At 35.4% G+C, this 26922-nt stretch overlaps 1 protein-coding gene across 1 annotated transcript in view; it reads right to left on the reverse strand.

Moving 5' to 3' along the window:
- The window catches only part of LOC107166653 (glutamate receptor ionotropic, kainate 2-like), a 210905-nt gene that overhangs the window by 31962 nt on the left and 152021 nt on the right, over positions 1 to 26922 (reverse strand). The window contains exons 3-4 of the mRNA XM_089222230.1: positions 26220 to 26477; positions 25749 to 25915 (exon numbers count right to left, since the gene is read on the reverse strand). Coding sequence (XP_089078356.1) covers positions 25749 to 25915; positions 26220 to 26477 — 425 coding nt within the window. The remainder of the gene's footprint in view (positions 1 to 25748; positions 25916 to 26219; positions 26478 to 26922) is intronic.

The raw sequence follows: 26922 nt of genomic DNA on the forward strand, positions 1-26922 counted from the left end.
GCGTCGCCACGCCAACAGCTCATCTAACCCGCCTGTTTCACAACAATAATAATTTAAAAAAGTTAGTACTATAACTTATACCTAAATATTTTTTATAATTTATAAATATTTGTTTGTAATACCCACGCATTGTGATACAAGTAGAGTTATTTAATAAAATAATCACTGTATATACATAGTAACCAGATCTCCAAACAATTTTTATTACTGTCTCACTAATGTTGTCGATTAGAATATCATATAATACACACACACACCCTCACTCACTCAATCACACATTCAACAGTGTCAAGTCACATAACCTAACCAGCTCGGTTGTCACATGATATCCAGCAAAAGATAAGTGTACGTTTTTAATTTTAATTTGCTTGTGTTTACTTCGTGAAAGAGACAATGAATCTTTATTTTGGGATGACCTCGATTGAGTGCGTGCATGTACCTTTCGATTGAATAAAAGTTCATTTCCTCCTATATTTTATTTATTTTTTCGCCAATAACCTTTTTCTCGGAATCTCGGTGGCAATTTCGATGTGCATGTACGATAAACAAGCTTTAGATATGGTTTGTAGAAGTGTTGAGAGAAAAAAATTGTGTGTCGTATATACCATGCACGCTGTAGTTGTTGGCAGGAAATTGTTTTATTGTCATCATCGACTATTTGAGGATTACGTGAATATTTATTTTTTATAATAATTGTTTGTGTTTTTATTGAAGGTGGTAGAATTGTATTGGCCAAAGTGCCAGATTGGTTGAGGTCAACGTATCTTAAAATAACAAAGACAATTCCATCAAAGAGGTTATATTATATTTTTTAAGCTTTATTTAATTTAACATGTTTTTATCTTTATCACATTTTTATAATATGTGGCAAACATAACTTCCACCTCCACTTATTCACCTATTCAAATTAAGGAAATAACGCGTTAAAACACATGCGTCGCGACAACAATCACTATGAAATAATTAATAATAAGCGGAGGAGGGGGGATTATGATTGATACATAATTTAAAGTAACAGATTAATAATAATAAATATAAAATAAATATAAATATAAAAAATAAAAATAAAGCTACATTAGTAGCTCCATCCATAGTATATGTTTTAAGATCAGTGCTAAAAATTAGCACTTCTGCAGACTTTTAATTTATTCATCACATTAATATAATTCTGCGGGATAGTGATGTATTTTTATCTGGTTTTTCTTTTTTCTTTACAGGTTCCTGTTTTAACTCAAAAAAGATTGTTACAATGTTTTTTTGTATTTTTATATTCGCTTATCCGTTACATTTAGTGATATGTATATCTTACATTTTAGTCCTATCTACCCTCCGAGGTATTACTATAATATGCACATATTATAAACAAATAAATTGTCTTTTGTTTGTTTGTTTTTTTTTTTTTTTTTTTGTTGAGGGGAGGGGTGGTTAAGGCGCCCAGCACCATCGTTCGATTGTGTCTGTGCCCTCGGTTAGCGTGACGCGATATTAAAAAAATATTACCATTGCGAACTATATCTATATAATGGTCGGCACACTATGATTTTAAATTCCCCGACGAAACCATCGTATTAGCAATTCATTTGACGGTATGCAGATTATACGTGTTTATGTTTCAAAAAAAAATTACATATACACACACATACACAAAACAACCACGATATCTTTTTATTTTATAATTCGTCTTTTGACTACGTGTGCGGCTTCACAAATCGCGCGTTCATGTTATCGCTCCGAAACTGGCAAATCACCCAGCAATACAAGACCCGGTGAAAATCTTCAGACCAATATAAATAAATAACGCAAACACATTTATAATACACATCGTTATCACAGATATTCGTTTTATTTTATTGTAATCACGCGATAATAAATGTATATGATTTTAATAACATAGCATAGTCGGCTCGTTTAAGATTCACGTGTCGTGTGCGCTTCGTATTAGAAAATATTTCGCGCGATTACACTCCACCGCCGCTACCACCTGCACTTGCTCGTATTTGCACCTTACCCCAGTCCCTTCCACGTACGGTTTTTGTTTTTGACCAAGTTAAGCGAGGGTAGTGAGTCTGCAGATTGTGGGGTGAGATTCTTTTTCTTATTATATAAATTACATTATTATATTATATGTTTTTGTTTTATTTTTTTATATATTTTTTATCGTTTCTCGCGGGATCATCGCACTATCACTAATATAAAATGTTATTTTCTCTAAGCTATTTTTATCGTTTTAATAATAGACGAGTTGACGGCAATATCGTATATGGAATAAATACTATATAGTAGTTGTAGGTGGATTTTGGTTTTTTTTTTATCGGCTTATATTTTACGGTATGTCGAAAAACCTAAAAAAAAAAAAACTATGACGGTCTGAAAAATTATTAGAATATTATTGCTTACACATGAAATATCATCGTGGTGCTGTAAAACCGTTATATTATGTTTTTAGTATGGTTAAATACCAAGTATCCGCGTGTAAAGCGAATAAAAAAAATGAAAGCCGTTAAAATAAATTTTTCCCTCTTCACGCAATGTAAAATAATAGTAGCCATCTGTCGAGAATATGACTGATGTCGTTATCGTTTATTATTATAGGTTTTTTTTTACATTAATTGGCAAATTGTACGTACAATTAATGGTGACACGCCAATAATTAGTGTGATAATTCTAAATCGCGCGCGCGCACGCACACGCACACACACATATTGTGAGTTTTAAATATAAAATAAAAGTATTTCGATGGAAATAAATAATGAATGCGTGTAGTTGATATGTAGAACTGATGTAAATTAATACAAATTAGACTCTGTGGTTCAAAGCTTAAACTATAGTATTTCTAATAAATTATAATATGACTATTGCATACGACTTTATACGTTATAATATAATATTATATATCTTCACTATTAATACATTGAATTATTTTTCAATACGCATTTAATCGTATGCAGTTTATCCTACGTGGTTCACTGGTTCTTGGAAATTCATATAGTTATATACTTATGTAATTCGAATGTATAAAAATATATCAAATGATCCGATTATGTTGACATTAAATACTGCACATAGGTAGTAATGAGATAATCTATTTATTAGTATAATAATGGTAAAAATAATATAGTAATAAAAAATATAAAACCCCTCTAATTAAAAAAAAAAACCACACGTTTATAATGTCTCAACGGCTACGTTACGTCAGTGGTTTCCGGTACCTATTCAATATTTACCAAAACATACAGAATTTAACTACAATTACATACATTTTTTAATAATGAAATAAATGTATAAAATACATCATGCGATAACCTGTATTTTCCAGAAATTTCAATGAATCTGATGTTATCTATAGATATGTATATGCCGTCACATCAAAGTCGCTCTAAGTCATCAAAGAAAGCAGATTATCAATAGCAGATGAGTCAGAATTCAAAATAATTAAATTTGTAAAATAACCAATTTTATTGATTGTTGGTGAACGAAATAAAATAAAATGTTATGCGCAAATAATACATAACTGTAGTATACTAATTTTGGTATTTTGACGTTAATAACCACGATAGTTGATGCAATAAATGAATTGGATGGTCCATTTAACGATAAACAATTGCTATTAAAAAAAAAAAAAAAGATTAAAGAGTTAGAAAATATATATTTGTTTTACATAACTTTAAGTAATTTAAAACAACATTTTTCTAAAAAAAAAAATGTATACTATTGCATCGTTATAATTTTTGTTTTTAATTGCTTACTTTTTTTTTACTACAATATATGTATTTTTAATTTATTATTTCAAAGCAAAATATTTTTTGATGTACTTTGATAAATTTTGGACAAGTAGTACAACAAATAAGTTTTTAAAGTTTTGATGAGTGGAGTGGAGTGGTTCAGGGATACCTGCAAAAAGTTAGTCCACTTCTCAGATCATCTAAACTTTAAATACTTATGAATAATAAACTAATTGTTCGTAATTTTAATTTTTATAGTTTGAATAATATTTTGGCTCGAAATATGATCTAAGAAATATATGTTGTTATTCAAAAGAATAAAAAACCATAAAAAAGTTAAAAATTACATTTTTTCCATATAATTTGTTAAATAACCATTTAAAATTATATAAACAAATTTCAAAAACGTTACTCTATGAAAACTTGTTTTACATTTTAGATATCTATTTCATCAGTTTGTATACCGGAATGAGAATGAAATTATGTTATAGTTGAAAATTAAAAAAAAATAAAATGGCACATCTTGTTTAATACAATTTGTATTTAAGTCGAATTATTGAAAAAAAAAAAAAAAAAAAAAAACTGTAAAATGAAACTATGGAATATTTCATTTATTATATATTTATAATATCAGCCTTATTCAAACAAAAATGTTTACTATTTTTGAATAAAATAAAACATAAAATGTTTTTGTGAACCATAATAAACAAATATAATTTGCTACGTTTACCTCTTTTTTGACAAAATACTTGCTGGTAATCTAATATAAAAATATAATTTAATATTATCGTCCATCAGAAAAATATAGAATAATATATTTTAAATAAAATTAATTGCTTATTAAAGCGAAAAAAATATGATTAAGGTTTTCAACAAAGGAGTATCAATGTATAGCTTTTAGTGAACGTTGCGACGAGTGAACACCGGTGAATATATTATATGTCCGCATGCTGTCGTTTAATAATTATTGTCGTATTGTCGTATACGCTGATTACTTTCAACGTACACAAATAAATTTACAAAAATACAATCTGCAGTACCTTTAAAAAAATCTCGTATCTAGTGGCGAACGGGTCATACGATCGCGATCACTACACTCACTTCACATTTTTACTGGTACTAGATATGATTTATATATTATTAACCTATATAGTTAATTTTTTTCTATATCTGCTAAAATGTACTAATTAAGATTTAATACGAAATATTATTTCATACACGTTCACTCAACCTAGTTGATATTTTAAATACTCATAATTTTTATGATTATGCATGATACATACTAAAATAATTTATAATATTATTAATTCAAGTCTTATCCGAATAGCTTTACGAGATAACACACCTAGACCACGACATTGCGTATAATTTAATATTAATATTATATTGTATCGGTGCTGTATAATAACACAATATTATGTTCTATACACACGCTGCAGTGCAGCTATGGGCGATAATAATAGTGCTAGAGCGTATGCGCGACGAGAAGTTTGGGGGCTGAATACGTCGAACTCGAGGAATTATGGAGTAGCGGCGCCGTGTAATCGCCCGATAAACATATATAAGGTCAGGAAAGGACGGACAAAGTACAATAACAATAAAACGTGATATACTGCTTGTACTTTTGTCTCTCTCACACTATCACTCTACTTTTCCATGTCTCCCTCACTCTCTCTCTATCTGTGTATATCTCTCAACAATCGCGACCAGGGCGACGACGACAACGACGACAACGGCGGCGGCGACTGCGACTAAGAAGACTATAATACACTGCACGAAGACCGTCGCTTGGATTGTACAACTATATAATAATAATATATGTTTTAGTTTCTGCAGGAAGACGACCCCACACATGCTGCTCTTCGAAGCAGCGTGAGTTGTGCACACACAAGTCGTACACACGCACCGACAGTAACGGTTATTATCATCACCCGAGGGTGGAAGGCTGTATTTTCTGGCTGGTGGAGGCAGAAATGTCGTACGGGCCTCTTTATACTATATATATATATATATACGTATACGCTTTGTATATGTACCGTGTTAATGGTATTCCACGTGGATTCCCGCAGCTTTTCTTATCGTTGTCGGTTTAAGGCTAGCGCGACACTATACCGGGTGATCCGTCTAACGCAAGGTGATAAAAGTTTTTAAATTTTTTCAAACGACACTCTGTATTTTCAATTTCTTATTCCGAAGCAGAATTATTTATTTTTTTGAGTACTAATAATCTTCTGCGTAGGAATGTGTATCAATCGTTTAAATCAGTAAAAATCTTAAAATATCTGATAACGACAAAGAATATAGTAAAAATATAACTGTACTATACAAATGATATTTTTCATAAAAAAAAACACACACACACTTGTGCGTGTACCTACGACAGCCTTTCTGTTTGGTTAATGTGCTCGTGTGAAAAAAATTAATATCGAAATGTTTGGTACATGGTGAAACGAAAACCTAAAATAAATTTTTTCAAGACGTTGCGGTCACCAATAAAACACTACACACACGTTAAATCGACATCGGTAATTTACGATGCCCTTTGATGATCTTCAGAGATTTTGCGAGTACGCGTGTTCGGTTGTAATTGACCAATGTTTTCTTTACAGCGATTATAGCAAGCAACAGTAAAAGCCCATTAACGGAAATGTTTTATTGTTGTAATTATTTACGCGTGAAGACCGACGGTAGTATTCTATGGTCCGACCTAAATGAAAAATATGCAAAGGACTAAAATAATATTATTACTGTAGTATTTTCATCATTGATGATTTATTTGTACAAAGTTATTGAATTAATTGAGTTTTTATTTATTTAAACTTTAAATGGCGTTTCACTAAACATGCTCACACCCATTGTTTCTTTTACTAATGAATTTCTTCAAATTCTGATTTTAAGAATTTTTATATAATATAGTCAATGGCCATACTTTCAAATTCTTGAGATTTTTCGCATTACTTAAGGAGTGTCTTGTAGTGACACCAATTTATGTTTCTTAAATAAGAACTTCCCCGATTTTTTTATTGTAAATTTTTAAAATTGATTTTTTTTTGAACATTTTGATGTGCCTGACCCAAAATTTTAAAGAGTAATTTCTTAGTTATTAAAATATTTGTTCTAAAGAATAATAGTCCTAAAAATTTTTTTTCCGAAAATTTAAAATAGACGTAATATTAAAACTAGAATTTATTACTCTTGGACCATATTTATCAAACAATTAATATTAATGTCTAAAATATTCAAATCAGTATGGCCACCATTTTTTACGAACCCATTACCATGAGCCATTTTATATCCTCAGAATACAAAGTTAAAAAACTAAAAAACTACTCGTACGAATTTTGATTCTGTTATATCAAATTGTCCAAAAAAATTATCCACTGATTAAATTATAGATAAAAAGATAGGGGGGAGTTACATTAAAAAAATATTAGTTTGTATTTCTACAAACTTCAAAGAGTTAAACAAGAAACTGTTTTTCACAAGAATTAGATTTTGAATAACTAAATTATCGAGGAATAAAAATAAGGATCTAGGAATGCTTGGTGGATCACTTTGTATTACATTTAAACATTAACGATGCAGAAACTTTATAAAAGTTAAATTTCGGAAACACTCATTTAATAACACTCAATTTTCTATAATATTCTAATACAAATTATTATTAGTTATTTAGTACTTCACTTGAACCTTATGGTGTTTATACCTACGTGTTGTTTATTCACTGTGTGGTACTTCAAAATTATAATAAAAACTTCTAATTTATTGGTTATACATTCCAATGTTAGAATAGCAGGACATTGACTGATTTTAATCTACATGTAGTGTTATTGTGTTGATTAATAGATAACATAGCCTCAGGGTATGAATTCTGCTTGTTCAGAAATTTTTAATATGGCCGTTTATTTTCATATTATCATCATAGTCGTTGTATTATAATTATTGCTGTACGTATAATTATAAATTTGATTCACTTAGCATACTCACCCCCTTTTTCCTTTTTTGAATAATGCAGTTATTAAAAATATGATTTTTAAATTTACTTAAAGACCAATATATTTTAATTTTTGACACAACAGAGTGACATCCACTTAACCACTTTTTGTTGACTATTCCTATTTAAAATTAATTAATAATCAAACTACATTTGTTATTCTTAATATGAAATATCTTTTGAGGACATATTATTAATTTTATTTATTTAATTTATGATATTAACTAAGTTTTTGTAAATTTAATTTTTGGTTCTTAAAATTGTAAATACTTAATTAAATTCAAAAAGTTTGTCGAATGTGGTGAATAGAAAATAAATACCAATCCACATCGACGTTTGGCGTTCAATGGTTTACTAACAAACATAATGTTGCAAAATGACATTAGGGTTAAGAACTTCTTCCAAAACTATATTTTTTTTTTTTTTCACAGTTATTACTGCATTATTCATTTGTCACAGTTTAAGATATTTTTCATTGACAATGTTGTGTGGATTCATTCGCTAAATATTTCAATTTCATTAAAAATAAATTTTATATTAAACTTTCTGAGAATAATAATATGTTTCATGTACCTGGTTAGGTAAAGTATTGTGTATTGAGTATTAATATATTTTAATCTTACTACTACGAATATTACTTATGCTACTTTTTTTTGGTTTCACACAATTAAGTAGGCTATACGTACAACTAGCATCACAACGAATCTATATTTTCATCCTATTACATTGAAAAAAAGTGTATTGTTTAAGTTTTATTAAGGTCAGAGTGTAGGTATAGTGCTTTTGATAATTGAACGTGCAACTTTGTTTATTTCTACGTCACTGCAGTAGTGCGCAACCATAATACGGTCCTATATCTACTGAAGTCGTCTGACCAATTAATTATTATTTTCTTCAGAGGGAAGAGATCAGAGTTATGTCTGTTGTTTTGCATTAGTCGTGGAAAATATGTCGTGGAATAAATCACAAATACTGTGTGTTGACAACGGCTGCTCACTAGAATTCCTCCCACATTTAAGTTGTTTATAATTTATTTGGCAATTACAGAAGATAATTATTTAACTGGGTTAATAGAAATAATGTACGACGGGTATTTATATAACATATTATTTTAAATGTCAACCCACACGTATAACCTTTTGCAATTTAAAAAAAAAAAATTAATGGCTTATTCATTATTTTCTATTTCGATGATTATTTTATTTAAATACTGGCTCATCCCGCGCACTTTGTAGCCCGTTAAAAATCCTACCTCTTATATGTCTCGCAATGTGTGTTAAATTCGCTACCTGTGATTATGCTATCAATATATTTATATTTTATATACATATATATATATATATATATATATATATATAACCTGATGACCTGTCAAACGTAGTTTCACCATATACCTACATTTTTTCTAATGAATATATTAATAATAAAATAAAAAATAACTTAATTATTATAATTATGTATTGATGTCTTTTAGATGTCTTTTACTCGTATATGACTGAAAAAAGAAAGGAGCACTGGGAACAATAACAAAACACCAAACACTTATTTGCTTTTAATTAATCGTACTTTTATTATCTTAACTAATAAATTTCAAATTCACATCACCATCACACATTATGTAAATTAAAAAAACAACACTATTAGTTTCTTAGTGCAATAAAACTGATACGTACGATATTTTTAGTGAGTCCATTTTTAGCCAACACAAACAAACTGGATGGCTTACCCTCGTGAGAACACGCTACGCATAATTGTCCGTGTAAAAAACACGGTGTGCTCAAATCTAAGCCACAAACAAACATTGTTTGGCCTTGAACTGATCCTTAACCTGCTGGATAATTTAAATTTTTATTGGTATCTTAAACTGTATTAATAAATTTGTATAACACCAAGTCCCCTGGCAATAACCGTTGTGTCTTGAAATTCAAACTGTTGACATCCACATTTTTTGTTGCAAAAATTATTGCCCATTCTGTCAGCCATTCAGAGTTTAAGTATTGTGTGAGTTTATCGAGAAACATCTGATAAATTAGATCATTTTGCGAATAAATGATTGTGCAGATATCATTTAGCAATTTTATGTATTCAATATTTTCATGTAAAGCCACTTTTCCATCGCCGATATCTAACAATTGTTTTAAGAATGTTTCAGCGGATGAATCTTGACGCATTTTAACACGCATATTTACTTTCAGCTGTACTAAATTTAAAACCCATGACAACCATTTATAAACAAAAATTTCTATCTCAAATTTCAAAATTCCTATTTGAGCACCTCCGGGGGGGGGGGGGGGGTGATCATCCATTCCAGTTTTAAATTAGCCTAAAATGTGTTCTCAGACCTACCAAATATACACAAAAACATTTTAGTGAAAATCAGTCAAGTCGTTTCGGAGGAGTACAATAACTAACACTGTGACACGACATTTTCATACATTAGATTATATTGTCATATATTATAAACGTCTTCATTGTCAATAAGGAATTGTAAATCATTTTTAATTAATTATCATAATAATGCGTAATAATATAACATATGACATGTATTTCTTAAATTACACAATTGAAAGTGGTTAAAAAAACAATGTAACAAACGTAAATACTCATGAACATTTTAAATTAAGTATTATAGTGAATGTAATAACATTTACAATAAACTGACGAAAAAAATGAATAAATGAAACATAAAAACACATATCATTGTAAAATCAATAGAATAAAAACTCTGCTAAAAATCTAAAATATATCTTTGAGGTAATTGTAAAAAATTATTATTTATTAGTTATTATTGTTGCATTTTGGGTGCAATTTTGTATAAAAAATAAAAGCAACCTTAATTGGTTAAGTAATATTGACAAACAATATTGCTGGCTTATCATCTTTAGATTTCAATAAAAAATGAGTAGACATTACAGTTTTTGTTTTTAGATTTTATGCACAGTAGCAGTTAATGCCTGGAAATTCTGTACAAATTAAATTTTATATTCCCAAACTCAATAGAGAAATAAAATAATATTTAACGCAACATTTTATCGCTAAAATGTTACCTATTTTTATCTTATTACCTAATCGTGCATTCCTGTCTTGCAATTATATAGATAGTTAAAAACTTAACGCGTATCGAGATTGTTTTAATTGGATCCCTCAAAATACAGAATGAAAAGTTGTTCTTTAATCTTTCCTTAATTATATTATCTTATGTATAGTTAGTTGTTATTTTAATGTTTTACAGAAAACCGTTATGATATTGTTTTATCAGAATATATACAGTGCACATTCAAAAATTTGAAAGCTAGGATGGATAACAAATTAAACTTGGGTGTCTAATTCATTACATAAATTGTGATTAAACGAAACATTACAAATTATAAAGATAACTCGTAAAATAATTTCTAATAATAACCCTTACAATCGCTAATAATAAATGCACATACAGTTAAAATTTCTTCATCGCAAAACTTTTTAGTCACAAACATTTTAATTCATCCTGACACGTTTTAGAGTTATTAAGTTTAGCACTGTAAGACACATAGACTCCCATATACCTACCCTACCTCTTCAGTAGAACTTTTGATGAACGTAGATGATAACTGAATACATTTCAACCAAAACAATTATTATTGATTACTACTGAAAACTAAAATATGATCATTAAATTTTCAGCAAAACATCCTAACTCGTACCCACCATGAGTATCAGCCAAAAGCGATTGACAGTAACTGTTCTAGTGAAATATAATTTTTAAAATCCATATTATTATAGTCTTAAGATCAAAACAGCTTTATCCAACCAAACATTTCATACTTACTATATAGTTTAGTTCCATGCATCTCGCTTGATAATTATTTTGAATCACTTTATTGTTGAAGACCAACTGATATGCCATTCTATATAATTATACTATAATGCTTTAAGAAATCTAAGATTTAAATAGTTTTCATCTTAAATGAATTTTGTGAATGAAAAAATAGTCATAAAACATAAATAACAACACAATAACGACGTTGAATGATATCATGGATTGTGGTAAAGGATCTATATTTGTATGTTAAACACGTCAGTTTTGTTTTAAAAAAAATAAAGTAAATTACATCAATTAATTTACAAAAATAATTATAGAATCATTTGCTTTTTATATTATATTATGATATGGTTAAAAGCTTGGACAGCCTAAAACATGACGTTTCAACATATTATAGTTACGTGAATAGTAGGTATGTACAAATAATAAAATTACTTGTTTTTTTGCGCTCAGGCCATACATAACAATTAATAATTCACGAACATTTATGTCAATGGATTGTGTACATACACAATGTAAGGCTACATGATGACGGATAACATGATTTATTTTTTGTCGACTAAAAGCGTATATGGATTAATTAAACAGTTAATTTTGTATTATTTTCAGATTTTATGATACTCTTAACACCTGAGACACACGGTGGTATGCATATATACATTTGAATAGTGTTGGAAGTAAAATTCATTTGTTTGTTAATAATTAGTTTTTACTGGTATAATGTTTAGGTATTCCGGGGAATTAAAATGGTTTTAACCGATGGTCCTCAGTGTAGTCTGACGCACTGTACACATAATTTACACTATTTCTACCCCTCTGCCCACAATTTTAAGTTGTGAATCGTTATCATAATATTCACAACTCGACAATGGATTAAAAAGTCACATGTTATTATATTAATAATAATTGATGGAACTTAGCACCATACAGCTATAGTTTTATACGACTTCTGTTTTCAGTTACAAAGTGCATTCCCATAATATGCCATGGTACGATTTATCGATATATCTGCACAGCGCATATAATTGGATTTCAAACATTTAATCCCATAAACCGCTACAAACGAATGTATTAGGTGGTAGAAGTGTTTTTTCGCAACTGTGCAACTTAATAATAGTACCCAATAATCAGTTCGTTCATTGCCGGTGACTTTGAGTTTTTAATTAAAAGCTGTCAATGTATATCTACCTACCCACCCATATTCAATAGCAGAGTTACGGTAATTTTTTTTATGTAAGTTTATTAATTTAGGTTAAAAAGAGGTTAATATCAAAAGTTACGAAAGAAACACAGAAAAACGTTGAAACGAATTTTCCACGGGCAAAGAAAATTTTTTTGTTTTCAGCACAAAACCCCACTGTAGATGTGGGAAACAGCAGAACAAGTGTTTACTCGGCTGATATACTATATCGATAAAAAAGTGTTGAATAAAAATGTATATTCGTTTAACAATAACGGATATTATTATTTGACCAAGTTTATTCTCAATTCATCGAGTCTAACGTTATAAGTTTTTATTGATAATAAAATTGTATAACAAAATAAATTTTCAAACGATCAGCTGTTGGTTAAAGCGCTTAATATTGAAAATTTAAAAATGGTAGTCGAAATGTGAAATTTACAAATGAATTTAGTTGATTTTCAAGGAACTCTTTGACGATTTAAGACCATCCATCAATACTAGCTAAAATAGCCGTTAACTTGAGTATTTACCTATATTATTCAAATATGAGCGAAAATAATGCTTAGTATAAATATTTTACTCACTGATTTTAGTGTTTCTTAATTAATTTTACATATTATCGTGCTTTGTTTCAATTCAACCATAGACATTATCAGGGCTTTTAGACGTTAAGTTGATTTAATGATGTTTGGTGTGTTTATAATTTACACATGCAGTCAGTATCAAAAAACAAGAAAAAATGTATTTTATTATAATATGGTAAACGGACAATAATAAATACGATGGCCACATGGACAATTATGTTACATGTAAATTATTATTGGTCCCTCTGGTGGTAATTTATTGCAATATTAATTAGGTAAACTTGTCTCCAAAATGTATTATCGGTTTCACAAAATTATTTTTTGTATCTTGATGACGCGTACTTGCGTATCTTTATTGCATCTATGTTTGTTGTCTTGTATAACCGCAGGGGAACGATCCGTTATGACCTACCTCTCATAGAGGACGACAAATGTCCTATTGTCTTTTATATGACTTTATATTTTGTAATGGAAAATTTTCGATTTGATTCACGTGAATGAGTGAGGGTCACATTTTGAATGCGAAGACCAAGCGCACAACTCAGGCTTCGAGCTTAGCAAAAAAAAACCATCTCCAGATTAAAGAATAATGTAAACGCACTACATCTCTATAAGTTTTAAAAACTCAAGTAAATATATGATCCAAAAATGTTATTTCTATTGTTATTTAGCTACTAGACCACGGGGTACTTATAATAACCCGATAAGTACTAATTCATGTTATTAAAATCCCCACAACAACCAAGTATATTATTATGATACATATTTTATACAGCAAAGCTAGATTTTTTTTGCAACGGAGCAAATTGAATTAATTGAATTAATTAAATTAATTAATTTGATTTAATTAATTCTCTTATTGGCACTTATATGAAAAAAGTATACCTATATTTTTATTCACATCACGCGAAGATCAATTATAATGATAATAATATCTTAAGATTAAAAACATATTGTAAAAAGAGATAATACAATATTTATCCTTTTCTTTTTTAAGGACTAGGTAAGTACTAAGACATTTTTTTGAAAAACTTTAATCATATTATTATAATATATATTATGCATAAGCTACAATAAAGGAAATTTTAACCAGCTAAAATTGTATATAGAAACAATAATATATATGTTTTTTCACGGTTTTTAGATTCACGGGGACCAATAATTATAATATTAATATCTAAAAATAAAAACATGTTCTGAAAAATAATCCTGTTGAATTTATCCACTTCGATGAGTAATTTGTAAGAAATTACTTTTGAAATATTGCCAGCAGAACATTAAGTTACTGCAACACAAAAAATATCCTACACCATGTGCGTATAAATTATTTTTGAACCGGCTACAACATAATCATATAAGAATGTATATGCAGTATGTACACACTTGTATAGTATAATGGTATACTTTGGAAAATTAATTCTCTCTAATATTATATTCGTATTATGAATGGCTGGTAACTGTTTGCATTGCATGGTTTTAAATAATATAAAGCCTTTAATACGACGAGAAAAAAACTCTGATGAAGTTTTCAAAATGTTATCGAATAAACCACACGAGAGTTCTGCGATTCGAAAATACCCCTTAATAAGGGTGAATAACAATATACATACGGGTTAATATTATGATATTTATTTGAACATTCATTGAACATTTTACACGTATAACCACATTGATCCTTAAAATTCTCAGTAAAAAACCACCTCTTCGAAACCACATTTTTTTTATTCGTTTCATATACACATGACTTGTATGTATAGTATAGTATAATATGTATGAGAATCGTCGATGTAGATGTCTGAAAATCGGTAAGCCATTTAATTTGAATAAACGCCAACATATTGCGCGTTTATTCGGAGTGACAAACCTTTTAAATCTAGTTACGTTAAGTTTTGAACATATACCTTGTATTATGAAAATTGCGTCTTAACTATTTTTAATTATAGCAAAATAAAAATAATCATTTACCTACTCGTATAAAAATAACTAACAGGTTTTGAGGTACTTTAAAAAATTAAACTCAATTTTATTTATTTTCGGTGTGATGAGTACGAACAGAATTATGATAAACATTAAATTAATAAATTATAATATCAATAGGCACTAATTCAAAACATTCTGTTCTGAATATTACAAACGTAGTGAAAATATCTGTTATTTGTTACGTTGTATGATAATGGAACAGGTGATATTTCGAATCACTTTTATTTCATAAATGGTTTTGATCGTTTTAATCGTATTTCGAAATACGCAGACGTAAAGTAAAGTGTTTGTGTTCTACATTCAACTGCAACGACCAAACAATGATTACACTGTCTGAACAATTGATAGATTTATTATAGTTCTTTGTTTCGTATCAGATAAACATGTCTTCTCTTTTAAACAAAACAGCCTCTGCAAAGAACAGGCCACTGAATCGTTTTTAAAAATGGTTAAATAAGATGTATTATTTTTCTGTTATCGTGCAAAAAGAAGAAATCGAGAATGATTAACTAAACGTTTTTGTATTTTATCGTCAAGAGCACGTATAAAAATATATTTAAAGAAGTATATATTTTAAAACTTATATTTTGGGAACTTCATGTTTAACCATTAGACATTAGAACGATAAATAAATATATGTTTTTAATTTTTAAATCATTCATAACGTTTTTTTGTTTATCTACTGTATGTGTTGTGTGCAAAGTAAGATATCAAATGAAAAATAAATTTGAAGTACCACGGAACCCTATTGAGTTATTTATTTTATTCATGCTAATTCACCATCATAACTAATAATAACAATAATCTGTTATTAAGCTCATCATTTTCTACTTAAATAAACTTTTGCGTGTAAAACTATATTGCACTTTTTGGATTTTTTAGCATATTATATGGTAAAAATAAATTAACTTGGGATGGCCATTGTACTTATATAACCTCAAAACTTTTAAAAACTACTATCAAGTTTAATATTTGAAAATGGGATTTCATCGAATCTGAATAGAATATAGATGCTTGGTCGTTAATTCACCCATCGATTCTTTTAATTCGAACTAAATTTGTTTAGGTGAGTTTATGTGCTGGTGAATCTATATCGAGCTATTTACCCACTGTTTTGCATACGGTAAATGTATCTTGTTGGACTAACAAATCATAAGGAAATATGTATAAATTTCTTGAACAATAATAACAAATCTTTATTAAATTCAAATAGACCCTATTAATTGATATGATTATAATATAAATTCATAATATTTATGTAGGCCTTTTAGCCTCAAAAGAAAATTGTGTGATTGTGCAGAAAGTCTTTAAATAATTTTAAATCATGGAATATTTAAGTTACAGATTATATTATATTAAGTAATCATTATTAATGTAGATTAGAATAATAAGGTTTTTAAGAAATTATGGTGCACATGATTAGATACCTTATACAAAGTGAATGATGTATTATTTGGTGTTAAATAATTAAATAAAATGTGAATATATTTTTTAACTTTTCGATACAGTTAAAGAGTAATCTATATGACCATAGGCGAGATAATATAATCAATAAGCGGTGGTCTTTTGGGCTTATTTATTAATTTTGACTAAAAAGTGTATATTCTGTTTGGACGAATATTATTTATACTGTTGGTGCAAGTGAAATTAGTTTTACTTGCGTAAGGTAAAAATCTGTTGAATTTGATGCAAACGTTTTAAAAAATAGGTTTTATTGTTATTACATTTATAATGTATATTGTCCATTGTACATGATTTTATTTTATTAATTGCAAAATCTTTATCAATATTAACTCTATATTACAATATTACTATTATATCAATATGTTCTGTTGGGTACACAATCAATTTTTTTGTATTTTTGCGCGATTGTGTGCGATACGTCCATATCGCAATGTTGTCACCCTGCAGCTCCGCCGCCGGACACTGTGCAAGCGGACTTTGTACCCCCGGGGAGGGGACGGTACCGTCGCGGTCTAGCCGTCGGTCACCGGCACCAGCCGATACAGTTGATAGTTGATATACGTTCGTTATTGTCGCGAAGTCGTGTCGTCATTTTTTTGTGCCTTTCAGGCCAGTCGTAAAACCACATGTTTTACTGTCGCGAGCAACGCGAAACCGATGTGCTGTCGCCGTACGCCATCAGTGTTTTAGTCTAATACACCTGAGCCTCGCTGCTCATTAACCCGTCGCGCACGTTTTTGTGTTCAGCGATTCGGGTTTGTCGGTCACCCGTGCCGATACCACGACTTATTGTCGTCGTCGCCCGCGCGTCATATATACGCCGTGCGATTAAGCCGTGTTCCCCACGTGTTCGCGCGCTTTGTCGTTTCCGTCCGTCGTATTCGTCCATCGAATCCTGTCGGATCCGTCGTTGTGTGCGTCGTGTTTACGCCGCGCCGCCACCGAAGTACCTTGTACGGTCCCGCGATCAGATCATCGCTACCGTCTCTCGTCAGCTCGCCTAGCTGCGCAGTACGAGAAGTCAAGTTAAGTCCATATCCGTGATACCGGACGTTTATACGCGTCGGCTCGCAACATTACGCGGTCGTCGTCAGTTTTTCGATCTCGCGTTGTTAAAATCGCCAACCACGCCGTTCATCACGCGGTAAGTCACGGGGTCGTTGGCCAACGGTTGAAATCGCCCAAATCGACGTTCGATGTTTCGTCGCAGTCCGTTTTTAATCTCCGTCAGCTGATTGCCGTTCCGGGCCAGCAGTATCAACCCGCCGTCTCATCTCTAATCAGGTCCATTATCAGGTCGTACACCACCTTTTGTTATTGTTCTTTTTTGTTATCATTCGCAACACGCGAAACGTTATTATTAATTGTTGTCGAATTATACATTAGTTTATTGATCTGCCGATCGTATTGTGATCGCGCATTATTATTTTACTAACCCTAGCTGTTAAGCCGTATTATCTGCAGAACGTCACAAATAAATTGTTCTGCCACTATTTGTATAAATATTATTGTTGTCGTAAGTCATAATCTTTCACCCTTCATACCTAAACTCAAATACTAGAACCAACCCAATATACAGTCCACTCTCTCCCTCCTACAGGGTTCCCGACGGTACGAGGTAAGTATTCACACGACCGACGCGTGTCGTGTTTGGCCGCCGCCAGTGCGCACACACACACAGACGCACACGCGTCACCCGGCTAGATGTGCAGCCGCATCGCACATTGTTTGGTCCTTCGAGCCGGATAGTGTTTCTGTGTGTTTACTTCATTGCAATCATTCACTATTAAAAGCTCACACATTTGTTTTGTATTGCTGTCGTCATGCCACCAAAAAAGGAGGAGGATCCAGAAATTGCTTTGACACGAGCTCGCGCCAAACGCGATGTCGTATTGAAAGCAATTAAACGTATGCACGCTACAGCATTAGAGGCACGCGCTGATTGCGACAAAGTACCATCACTTATTACTCACGCCGATGAGTTGGGTAATCTTGTCAAACAATTTCAACATCAACAAGATGTTATTATTGATGCATTACTCAGCCTGGACCGTTTTAACGAATTTGAACAGGATGACTCGGTTTTTACGTTTATGGATTCCATGCGTCTTGAAATCAAAACAATTGTCGCGAGTGCCGCGAGTGCCGCTCCCGCGAGTGTTTCCGGAATAAAATCGTCGTTCTTCGCGCCCTCGCCACAACAATTCGTTCCGTTACCGAAAATCCAGTTACCTACCTTCGCTGGTAGTTTATTGGAGTGGCGATCGTTTCGCGACATCTACGTGTCTCTCGTACACGACAACACGAACATCGGCGACGCGGAACGATTTCATTATTTATTGTCGTGCTTGTCGGGTGACGCTCTCGCTGTTGTCAAATCAATACCGTTGTCCGCAAATAACTATGCACTCGCTTGGGAAGCATTGTCCGCGCGGTTTGATAATAAGCGCTTGTTAGCTTCGGCACATTTAGACAAATTATTTGCATTCAAACCTATTGCTCATCAGTCTTTACCAGCTTTGACATCGTTTATTAATACGTTCAAAGAAAATGTAGCTGTAATCAAGGCGCTCGGTGTCAATGACCTCTCAAGTTTTTTATTGTTCCATATGGGTTCCCGTGTTCTCGATCCGACGACAATTCAATTATTCGAATCTAATGCGTCGAGTTCTATTATTCCGACATTTGAGGAGTTACTAAATTTTGTACAACAGCGGTGCAGAGTATTAGAAAACATAAAAAATTCTAGTAAACCTGACAGTACCGTAAAACCGTATGAAAAATCTAAGCTGCCGTTTCACAAGACGGTTGTACCAAGAAAATCAGTTTTTGCCGCTACCACGTCTACGTCGACCAAGTCAAGATCGAAAAATTGCCTGTCATGCAATAAAACTGACCACAGTATTTATCAATGTCCAAGGTTTCTCGAGATGACCGTTGAGAAGCGACGAGAATTCGTTTTGTCGCGAAAATTATGTTTCGCGTGCATGAGTCCGAATCACGTGTTGGACACGTGTCCGTCGACAAAGGGGTGCCGCATCTGTAGTAACAAGCGTCATAATTCCTTACTACATCTTAACCACGATCAAACATCGGCCGCGGTCAAAGCCATTCAAGGTAGCAAGGCGGTTGCCAGCTCAGGCCCTTCCGTCGACCAATCGAGTTCGTTTGCGGGTGCTGCGCGCACCAACTCCACAGTCGTACTCGGTACGGCTATAGTTCATATCAGGGACGCTTGGGATCAAGTTCATTCTGTTCGAGTGCTACTCGACAGTGGTTCCCAAATTTCGGCCATGACAACCGACTGTTTCGCTCGGCTAGGGTTACCCAAACGTCAGTTTAAATCCAATATTGTGGGTCTTGCTCAAAGTCCAGTTGCTCAAGTACAAGGTGTCACAAATTGTCAATTTTCATCGCATTTTAAGCATGATTTATTCCCGTCGGTTGACTTAGTCATTCTCACCCAGATCACCGCTGCCATGCCATCTACACGGTTGCCGGCGAGCGTACGCGAAAGGTACCGACACCTTTGTCTCGCCGACAATGATTTTGACATTCCGTCGCGCGTTGACGTGTTATTCGGCGCCGATATTTTACCAAGTCTTGTTCGCCCGCACGCGGGCATCGAACATCACCCCGGCCTACCATCGGCATTAGAAACTCAACTTGGTTGGATAGTCTTCGGATCATTTGCTACACCAAACTCGTCATCTGTATCCGCGTTGACCACCACCGTCAGTCCGCCGTCCATTGCGGAATTATTACAAAGGTTTTGGTTGGTCGAAGAACCCACCGCACCATCGTTGCCCACTACGGAGGACCAATGGTGTGAAGAATATTTCAAGGATACTACCACTCGCGATTCGACAGGTCGATTTTGTGTCGCTCTACCATTTCGTCATTTATTTACCGACTCAACTCCAGGTCAAGATACATTATGTCACGGTCTCGGAGATTCGCGCTCCATAGCGTTGAAACGATTTTACAATCTGGAACAACGGTTGGCCAAGGATTCCGTTTTGTACTCGGCTTATCGAAAGTTCATGTCCACATATCAATCGTTAGGACATATGGTTCCAGCCCCGGCACCTGGCACATATTTCATCCCGCATCACGCCGTGCTCAAGGCCGACGGTGACATGTCCAAAATACGCGTCGTGTTCGACGCTTCGTCTGCGTCGTCATCCGGTCGCTCCTTGAACGATGTATTGTGCACCGGACCGAAGTTACAAGTTGATTTACGCGATATCTTACTTCGTTGCCGCATGCACAGGTACATTTTGTCCGCTGACATCGTCAAAATGTATCGACAAATTTTAATTCGTCCACAAGATCGGACATATCAACATATATTTTGGCGTAACTCGCCTAGCGACGAACTCGTCGAGTTTCAATTATGCACCGTCACGTACGGTCTCAATTGCGCGCCCTATCTAGCCATACGCTGTCTGCACGAGCTCGACAGCCAGGACGGTCATTGTTTTCCGCTAGCAAAACATGTCCTCACTCGAGCTACTTATGTCGACGACATCGTTATTGGCGCCGACACAGAAGAACTCCTGTTACGTCGAAAAGGGGACATCGTCGGATTACTGCACAGCGGCGCTTGTGCACTCAGCAAGTGGACTAGCAACAGTGCAACCGTCCTCGAATCTGTTCCCACCGAGGACCGTGTACAGTCCATGTCATTCGATCCGCGTGAGGAACACGGCGTCAAGGTGCTCGGCTTGCATTGGGACACAGACACAGACCAATTCGTATATCATACCAGTATACAACAAATCTCGTCCACGAAACGGCAGGTGTTGTCCATCATCGCGCGTTTGTTCGATCCCATCGGTGCTCTGGGCCCGATGTTGTTGTGGGCAAAGTGCTTCATGCAGTCCTTGTGGTGCAATAAACTCGGATGGGACGATGTTATGTCTGACGAGCTGCGAACTATGTGGCAACAGTTCTGCACGGAGTTGCCTCTTCTGTTCGATTTAAGTCTACCGCGTCACATCGACGCCACCAGTTATCAGGACATCCAGCTGATTGGCTTCGCGGATGCATCCGTCAAAGGATACGCGGCTACCATTTATCTCCGTTTTGTCCACGCGCCCGACGACATAGCCGTTAAGTTCGTCACTTGTAAGACCAAAGTTGCCCCGTTAAAAGGTTCCACCGTCAACGAGGAGCTTTCCATACCCCGACTGGAGTTGTGCGGGGCTCTGCTATTGGCCCAGACGCTCAACCACATACACTCCGTGTTGTCATGTGAAATTTCGATATCCCGTTTGCGAGCATGGTCAGACTCATCGGTTGTTTTGTCATGGTTGACGTCGGATCAAAAACGTTTTAAGATTTTTGTAACCAACCGGGTCGCCAAAATACATCATCTGCTACCGGACTGTGTTTGGAACTACGTAGCAACGAGCGACAATCCTGCAGATCCAGCTTCCCGTGGGCTTTTGCCAAAATCAATGCTGTCATCATCTATCTACTGGAACGGTCCTGACTTCTTACGACTTCCTGAAGATCAGTGGCCCCAATCGAAATTTGTTCCGCTCGCTCCGGAACAGCTGCCAGAGACCCGGCCGAATGTCATCACGACGTTGGTCGTCAATGTTTGTCCACCATCGCTAGAATTTATTGCTCGATTTTCGTCGTTCGCCAAAATGCTGCGCGTATTGTCTTACATTTCGCGCTATTTGTGTCATCGTTTACGTCGGGAACCTGTTCGTGTCGGTCCAATTACGTTTGCCGAACGGGAAAATGCTTTATCAATCGCCGTGCAACGCACGCAACAACATTACCTTGCGGACTTATTCAAGATGTTAAAAACCAAATCCATAATTTCACCGCCGTCCCTGGCGCAATTGGCACCCTACGTCGACGAAAAGGGTATCATCCGAGTCGGAGGCCGTCTGCGTTACTCCAATGTCAGTCATGACGCCAAACATCCGATTTTGTTGCCGCGATCTTCGCATTTAACCGACCTGATCATTCGTCATTACCACCTGTCGTTTTTGCACGGTGGCTCAAAAATGATATTGTCCATGTTATGTCAAAAATATTGGATTTTATCGGGTCGCGTGGCAGTTCGTCGTGTCATTTTTTCATGTGTGCCGTGCACACGCCATAAGGCTGTCCGCCCTCAACCAATGATGGCTGACTTACCATCCTACCGGGTCCAGCCCCATCGACCGTTTTCACATGCCGGAACGGATTACGGAGGACCGTTCCTCGTAAAAGAACACCGTCGTCGAAACGCGCAGTCGGTCAAGGTCTACCTCGCGCTATTCATTTGCATGTCTGTTAAGGCGGTCCACCTTGAAATCGTGTCGGACCTCAGTACTGAAGCCTTCCTCGCCGCCTTAGACCGTTTTGTCGCAAGGCGAGGGATTCCATCCCACATGTACTCGGACTGCGGCACCAACTACGTCGGGGCCGCGCGCCAGCTAAAAACGTTGTTATGTGACGCCAAGGCCCGAGACCGTCTGTCGTCGCATTTAGCTTGCACGTGGCATTTCAATCCGCCTGCAGCGCCACACTTCGGCGGAATTTGGGAGGCTGGCATCAAAAGTGTTAAGTTCCACCTCAAACATGTCATTGGTCATCAGGTGTTGACATACGAAGAATTCTATACATTGATCACACGCATTGAGGGTATTTTAAACTCGCGTCCGATCACGCCGATCTCATCCGACCCCCATGACTTGACCGCATTAACGCCAGGACATTTTTTGATTGGACAGCCGATTCACGCCATGCCCGAACCAGACATCACCGATGTCAAGATCAACCGGCTGAACAGATGGCAACTCATCCGTCAGTGCCATCAATCGTACTGGAGGAGGTGGTCACGCGAATATCTGTCCACGCTACAAGGCCGCCAAAAATGGTTCAAGACGTCCACAAACCTCTCAATCGGCGACATGGTCATCGTCGAAGCCCCAACCCGTCCACCTACCGAGTGGCGTCTCGGCCGTGTCACAGATGTCCATCCAGGTGCCGACGATGTCGTTCGCGTGGTGTCGGTTCGTACTCAGGACGGCGTGTACAAATGCCCGGTCGTGAAACTCGTGCGTCTACCGGTCGGGCCCTGAATCCCGTCCTTATGTCCTTATATTCTATGCCCTCATTGTGTAAATTATTTATTTACTTCTTTTTATTTTTTTTTGTTGTTATGTCTATTATTATTTTTTGCGCCTCAGTAGCTCTCTGGCCTATGTTATTCATGTTAATCATTTAGTTGGGCAGATGTTAACGGGCTAAGCCTTTTGTATTATTCCGATATGTACTTTGTTTTGTATTCATATTTTTTTTTTTTATTATTATGTACGATCTGATTGGTCTGCTACGTCGATCTTCATGTGATGGTTTCTTGAAAGACACCTGGGTCTTTCAACGCGGGGAGGAAATGTTGGGTACACAATCAATTTTTTTGTATTTTTGCGCGATTGTGTGCGATACGTCCATATCGCAATGTTGTCACCCTGCAGCTCCGCCGCCGGACACTGTGCAAGCGGACTTTGTACCCCCGGGGAGGGGACGGTACCGTCGCGGTCTAGCCGTCGGTCACCGGCACCAGCCGATACAGTTGATAGTTGATATACGTTCGTTATTGTCGCGAAGTCGTGTCGTCATTTTTTTGTGCCTTTCAGGCCAGTCGTAAAACCACATGTTTTACTGTCGCGAGCAACGCGAAACCGATGTGCTGTCGCCGTACGCCATCAGTGTTTTAGTCTAATACACCTGAGCCTCGCTGCTCATTAACCCGTCGCGCACGTTTTTGTGTTCAGCGATTCGGGTTTGTCGGTCACCCGTGCCGATACCACGACTTATTGTCGTCGTCGCCCGCGCGTCATATATACGCCGTGCGATTAAGCCGTGTTCCCCACGTGTTCGCGCGCTTTGTCGTTTCCGTCCGTCGTATTCGTCCATCGAATCCTGTCGGATCCGTCGTTGTGTGCGTCGTGTTTACGCCGCGCCGCCACCGAAGTACCTTGTACGGTCCCGCGATCAGATCATCGCTACCGTCTCTCGTCAGCTCGCCTAGCTGCGCAGTACGAGAAGTCAAGTTAAGTCCATATCCGTGATACCGGACGTTTATACGCGTCGGCTCGCAACATTACGCGGTCGTCGTCAGTTTTTCGATCTCGCGTTGTTAAAATCGCCAACCACGCCGTTCATCACGCGGTAAGTCACGGGGTCGTTGGCCAACGGTTGAAATCGCCCAAATCGACGTTCGATGTTTCGTCGCAGTCCGTTTTTAATCTCCGTCAGCTGATTGCCGTTCCGGGCCAGCAGTATCAACCCGCCGTCTCATCTCTAATCAGGTCCATTATCAGGTCGTACACCACCTTTTGTTATTGTTCTTTTTTGTTATCATTCGCAACACGCGAAACGTTATTATTAATTGTTGTCGAATTATACATTAGTTTATTGATCTGCCGATCGTATTGTGATCGCGCATTATTATTTTACTAACCCTAGCTGTTAAGCCGTATTATCTGCAGAACGTCACAAATAAATTGTTCTGCCACTATTTGTATAAATATTATTGTTGTCGTAAGTCATAATCTTTCACCCTTCATACCTAAACTCAAATACTAGAACCAACCCAATATACAGTCCACTCTCTCCCTCCTACAGGGTTCCCGACGGTACGAGGTAAGTATTCACACGACCGACGCGTGTCGTGTTTGGCCGCCGCCAGTGCGCACACACACACAGACGCACACGCGTCACCCGGCTAGATGTGCAGCCGCATCGCACATGTTCATTAAGTTTGCCAGAACGGTCTAAGCCCAAATCGAGAGGTAGCTTTAAAACTTCCAAAAGATTCCAATTGAATTTACACAAGATTTTCATTACATATTTATCAGTTGTGCTTATTAAACAAGCATTCGTCTTCACCACGAAATAATAATAATGACAATAATAATAGATAACATTGAGCTATAGTTATTTGTTCAGTCTTAAACAAAAAAATTATAATGTAGTTTTAATCATATTAAATAATATTAGTACTCACGGATCTGAAAAACCCGTTAATGTTGCGCGGATGGACGTCCACGATAATGTTGAAAATGTGTTTGTCTTTAATTTCTCTCATCACTTGCCTATGCGTGTGCTGATCCACTTGTCGAACGTAAAAGTCAGTTTTCGACATTTTCATTAGATTCTGTACCAGCAGTAAACCTATATAAGAGTAAAACGCATTAATCGACAGTTTAGATTTTAGTTGGGGAAAAAATAAAACCCCGAATCGTATCGAACGCAGCGGTATAAAAGCGAACCTTTTTGCCAGGTCGTTAATCAAACTGTGTTTTTAATAAAGAACAACAATCGAAATGTAACACCCTTCCTGCACAGCGCGCGTCATTTTGACGTGAAATTGCAATAATACCCGTGTAGTCAATTCGCCATCGATGACGTCCATCACACCCACTCGCTCTGCGTGATTCTACAGCTATAATATACTACGACTAACGATTTCCATTACCTTCTTCGTCGTCGTATACGATCGCGATTTTTGTCCAGTTCAAGAAATTGATAAGGTCCCTGAACGCTTTTCCGAGATGCCCACGTGCCGGAAACATGTCCGTGACGAAGTGCCGTCTGTTGAAGTCTGTCACGTGGTCGGCGATTGTCAGCAGCAAAGGCATGCTGACGGCCTCGCAGATGGACACTATGTGACTGGCCAAGTGGCTATCGGAGGGTCCAAATATTGCGTGCACGCCACTCTCCAGCAGGCGACAAACTGTAACAGAGTACACACGAAAACGGATATTAATACAATACGACGCAGGGCCAATAAAATGTAGACACTTGAGAGGCGTCAACGGGACCAATGTATCTCAGACCCTGTAGAGGATAGTAATACATAAGAGACCCCCCAAACGGCCTGTATTCAGATGTGATATGAGTATATGAAAAAGAGTACCAGAGCACCTCCACGCTATATTTTGTTTTCTGATTAATTAATTTGGACTTAAAAAATAAACGAGTCAAATCGAATATTTTCTGTGCACTTAGAATATTTTCACTGTTTAAATTATTTAAGTCTTTTGTGTAGAATAAAATAACTTTATTTTTTAATTGTGTTAATGAATAAAAGTACATCTATTATAACTTAAACAACTGTTCGAGTAATTACAAGAGTCAACTTATTCATCATCCTTGGTTCCTTACACCTGTAGGCGACG

This window comes from Diuraphis noxia, unplaced genomic scaffold (assembly GCF_037042655.1).
Source record: "Diuraphis noxia isolate RWA-SAM2 unplaced genomic scaffold, SU_Dnox_SAM2 contig0003, whole genome shotgun sequence".
Lineage (NCBI taxonomy): Eukaryota > Metazoa > Arthropoda > Insecta > Hemiptera > Aphididae > Diuraphis > Diuraphis noxia.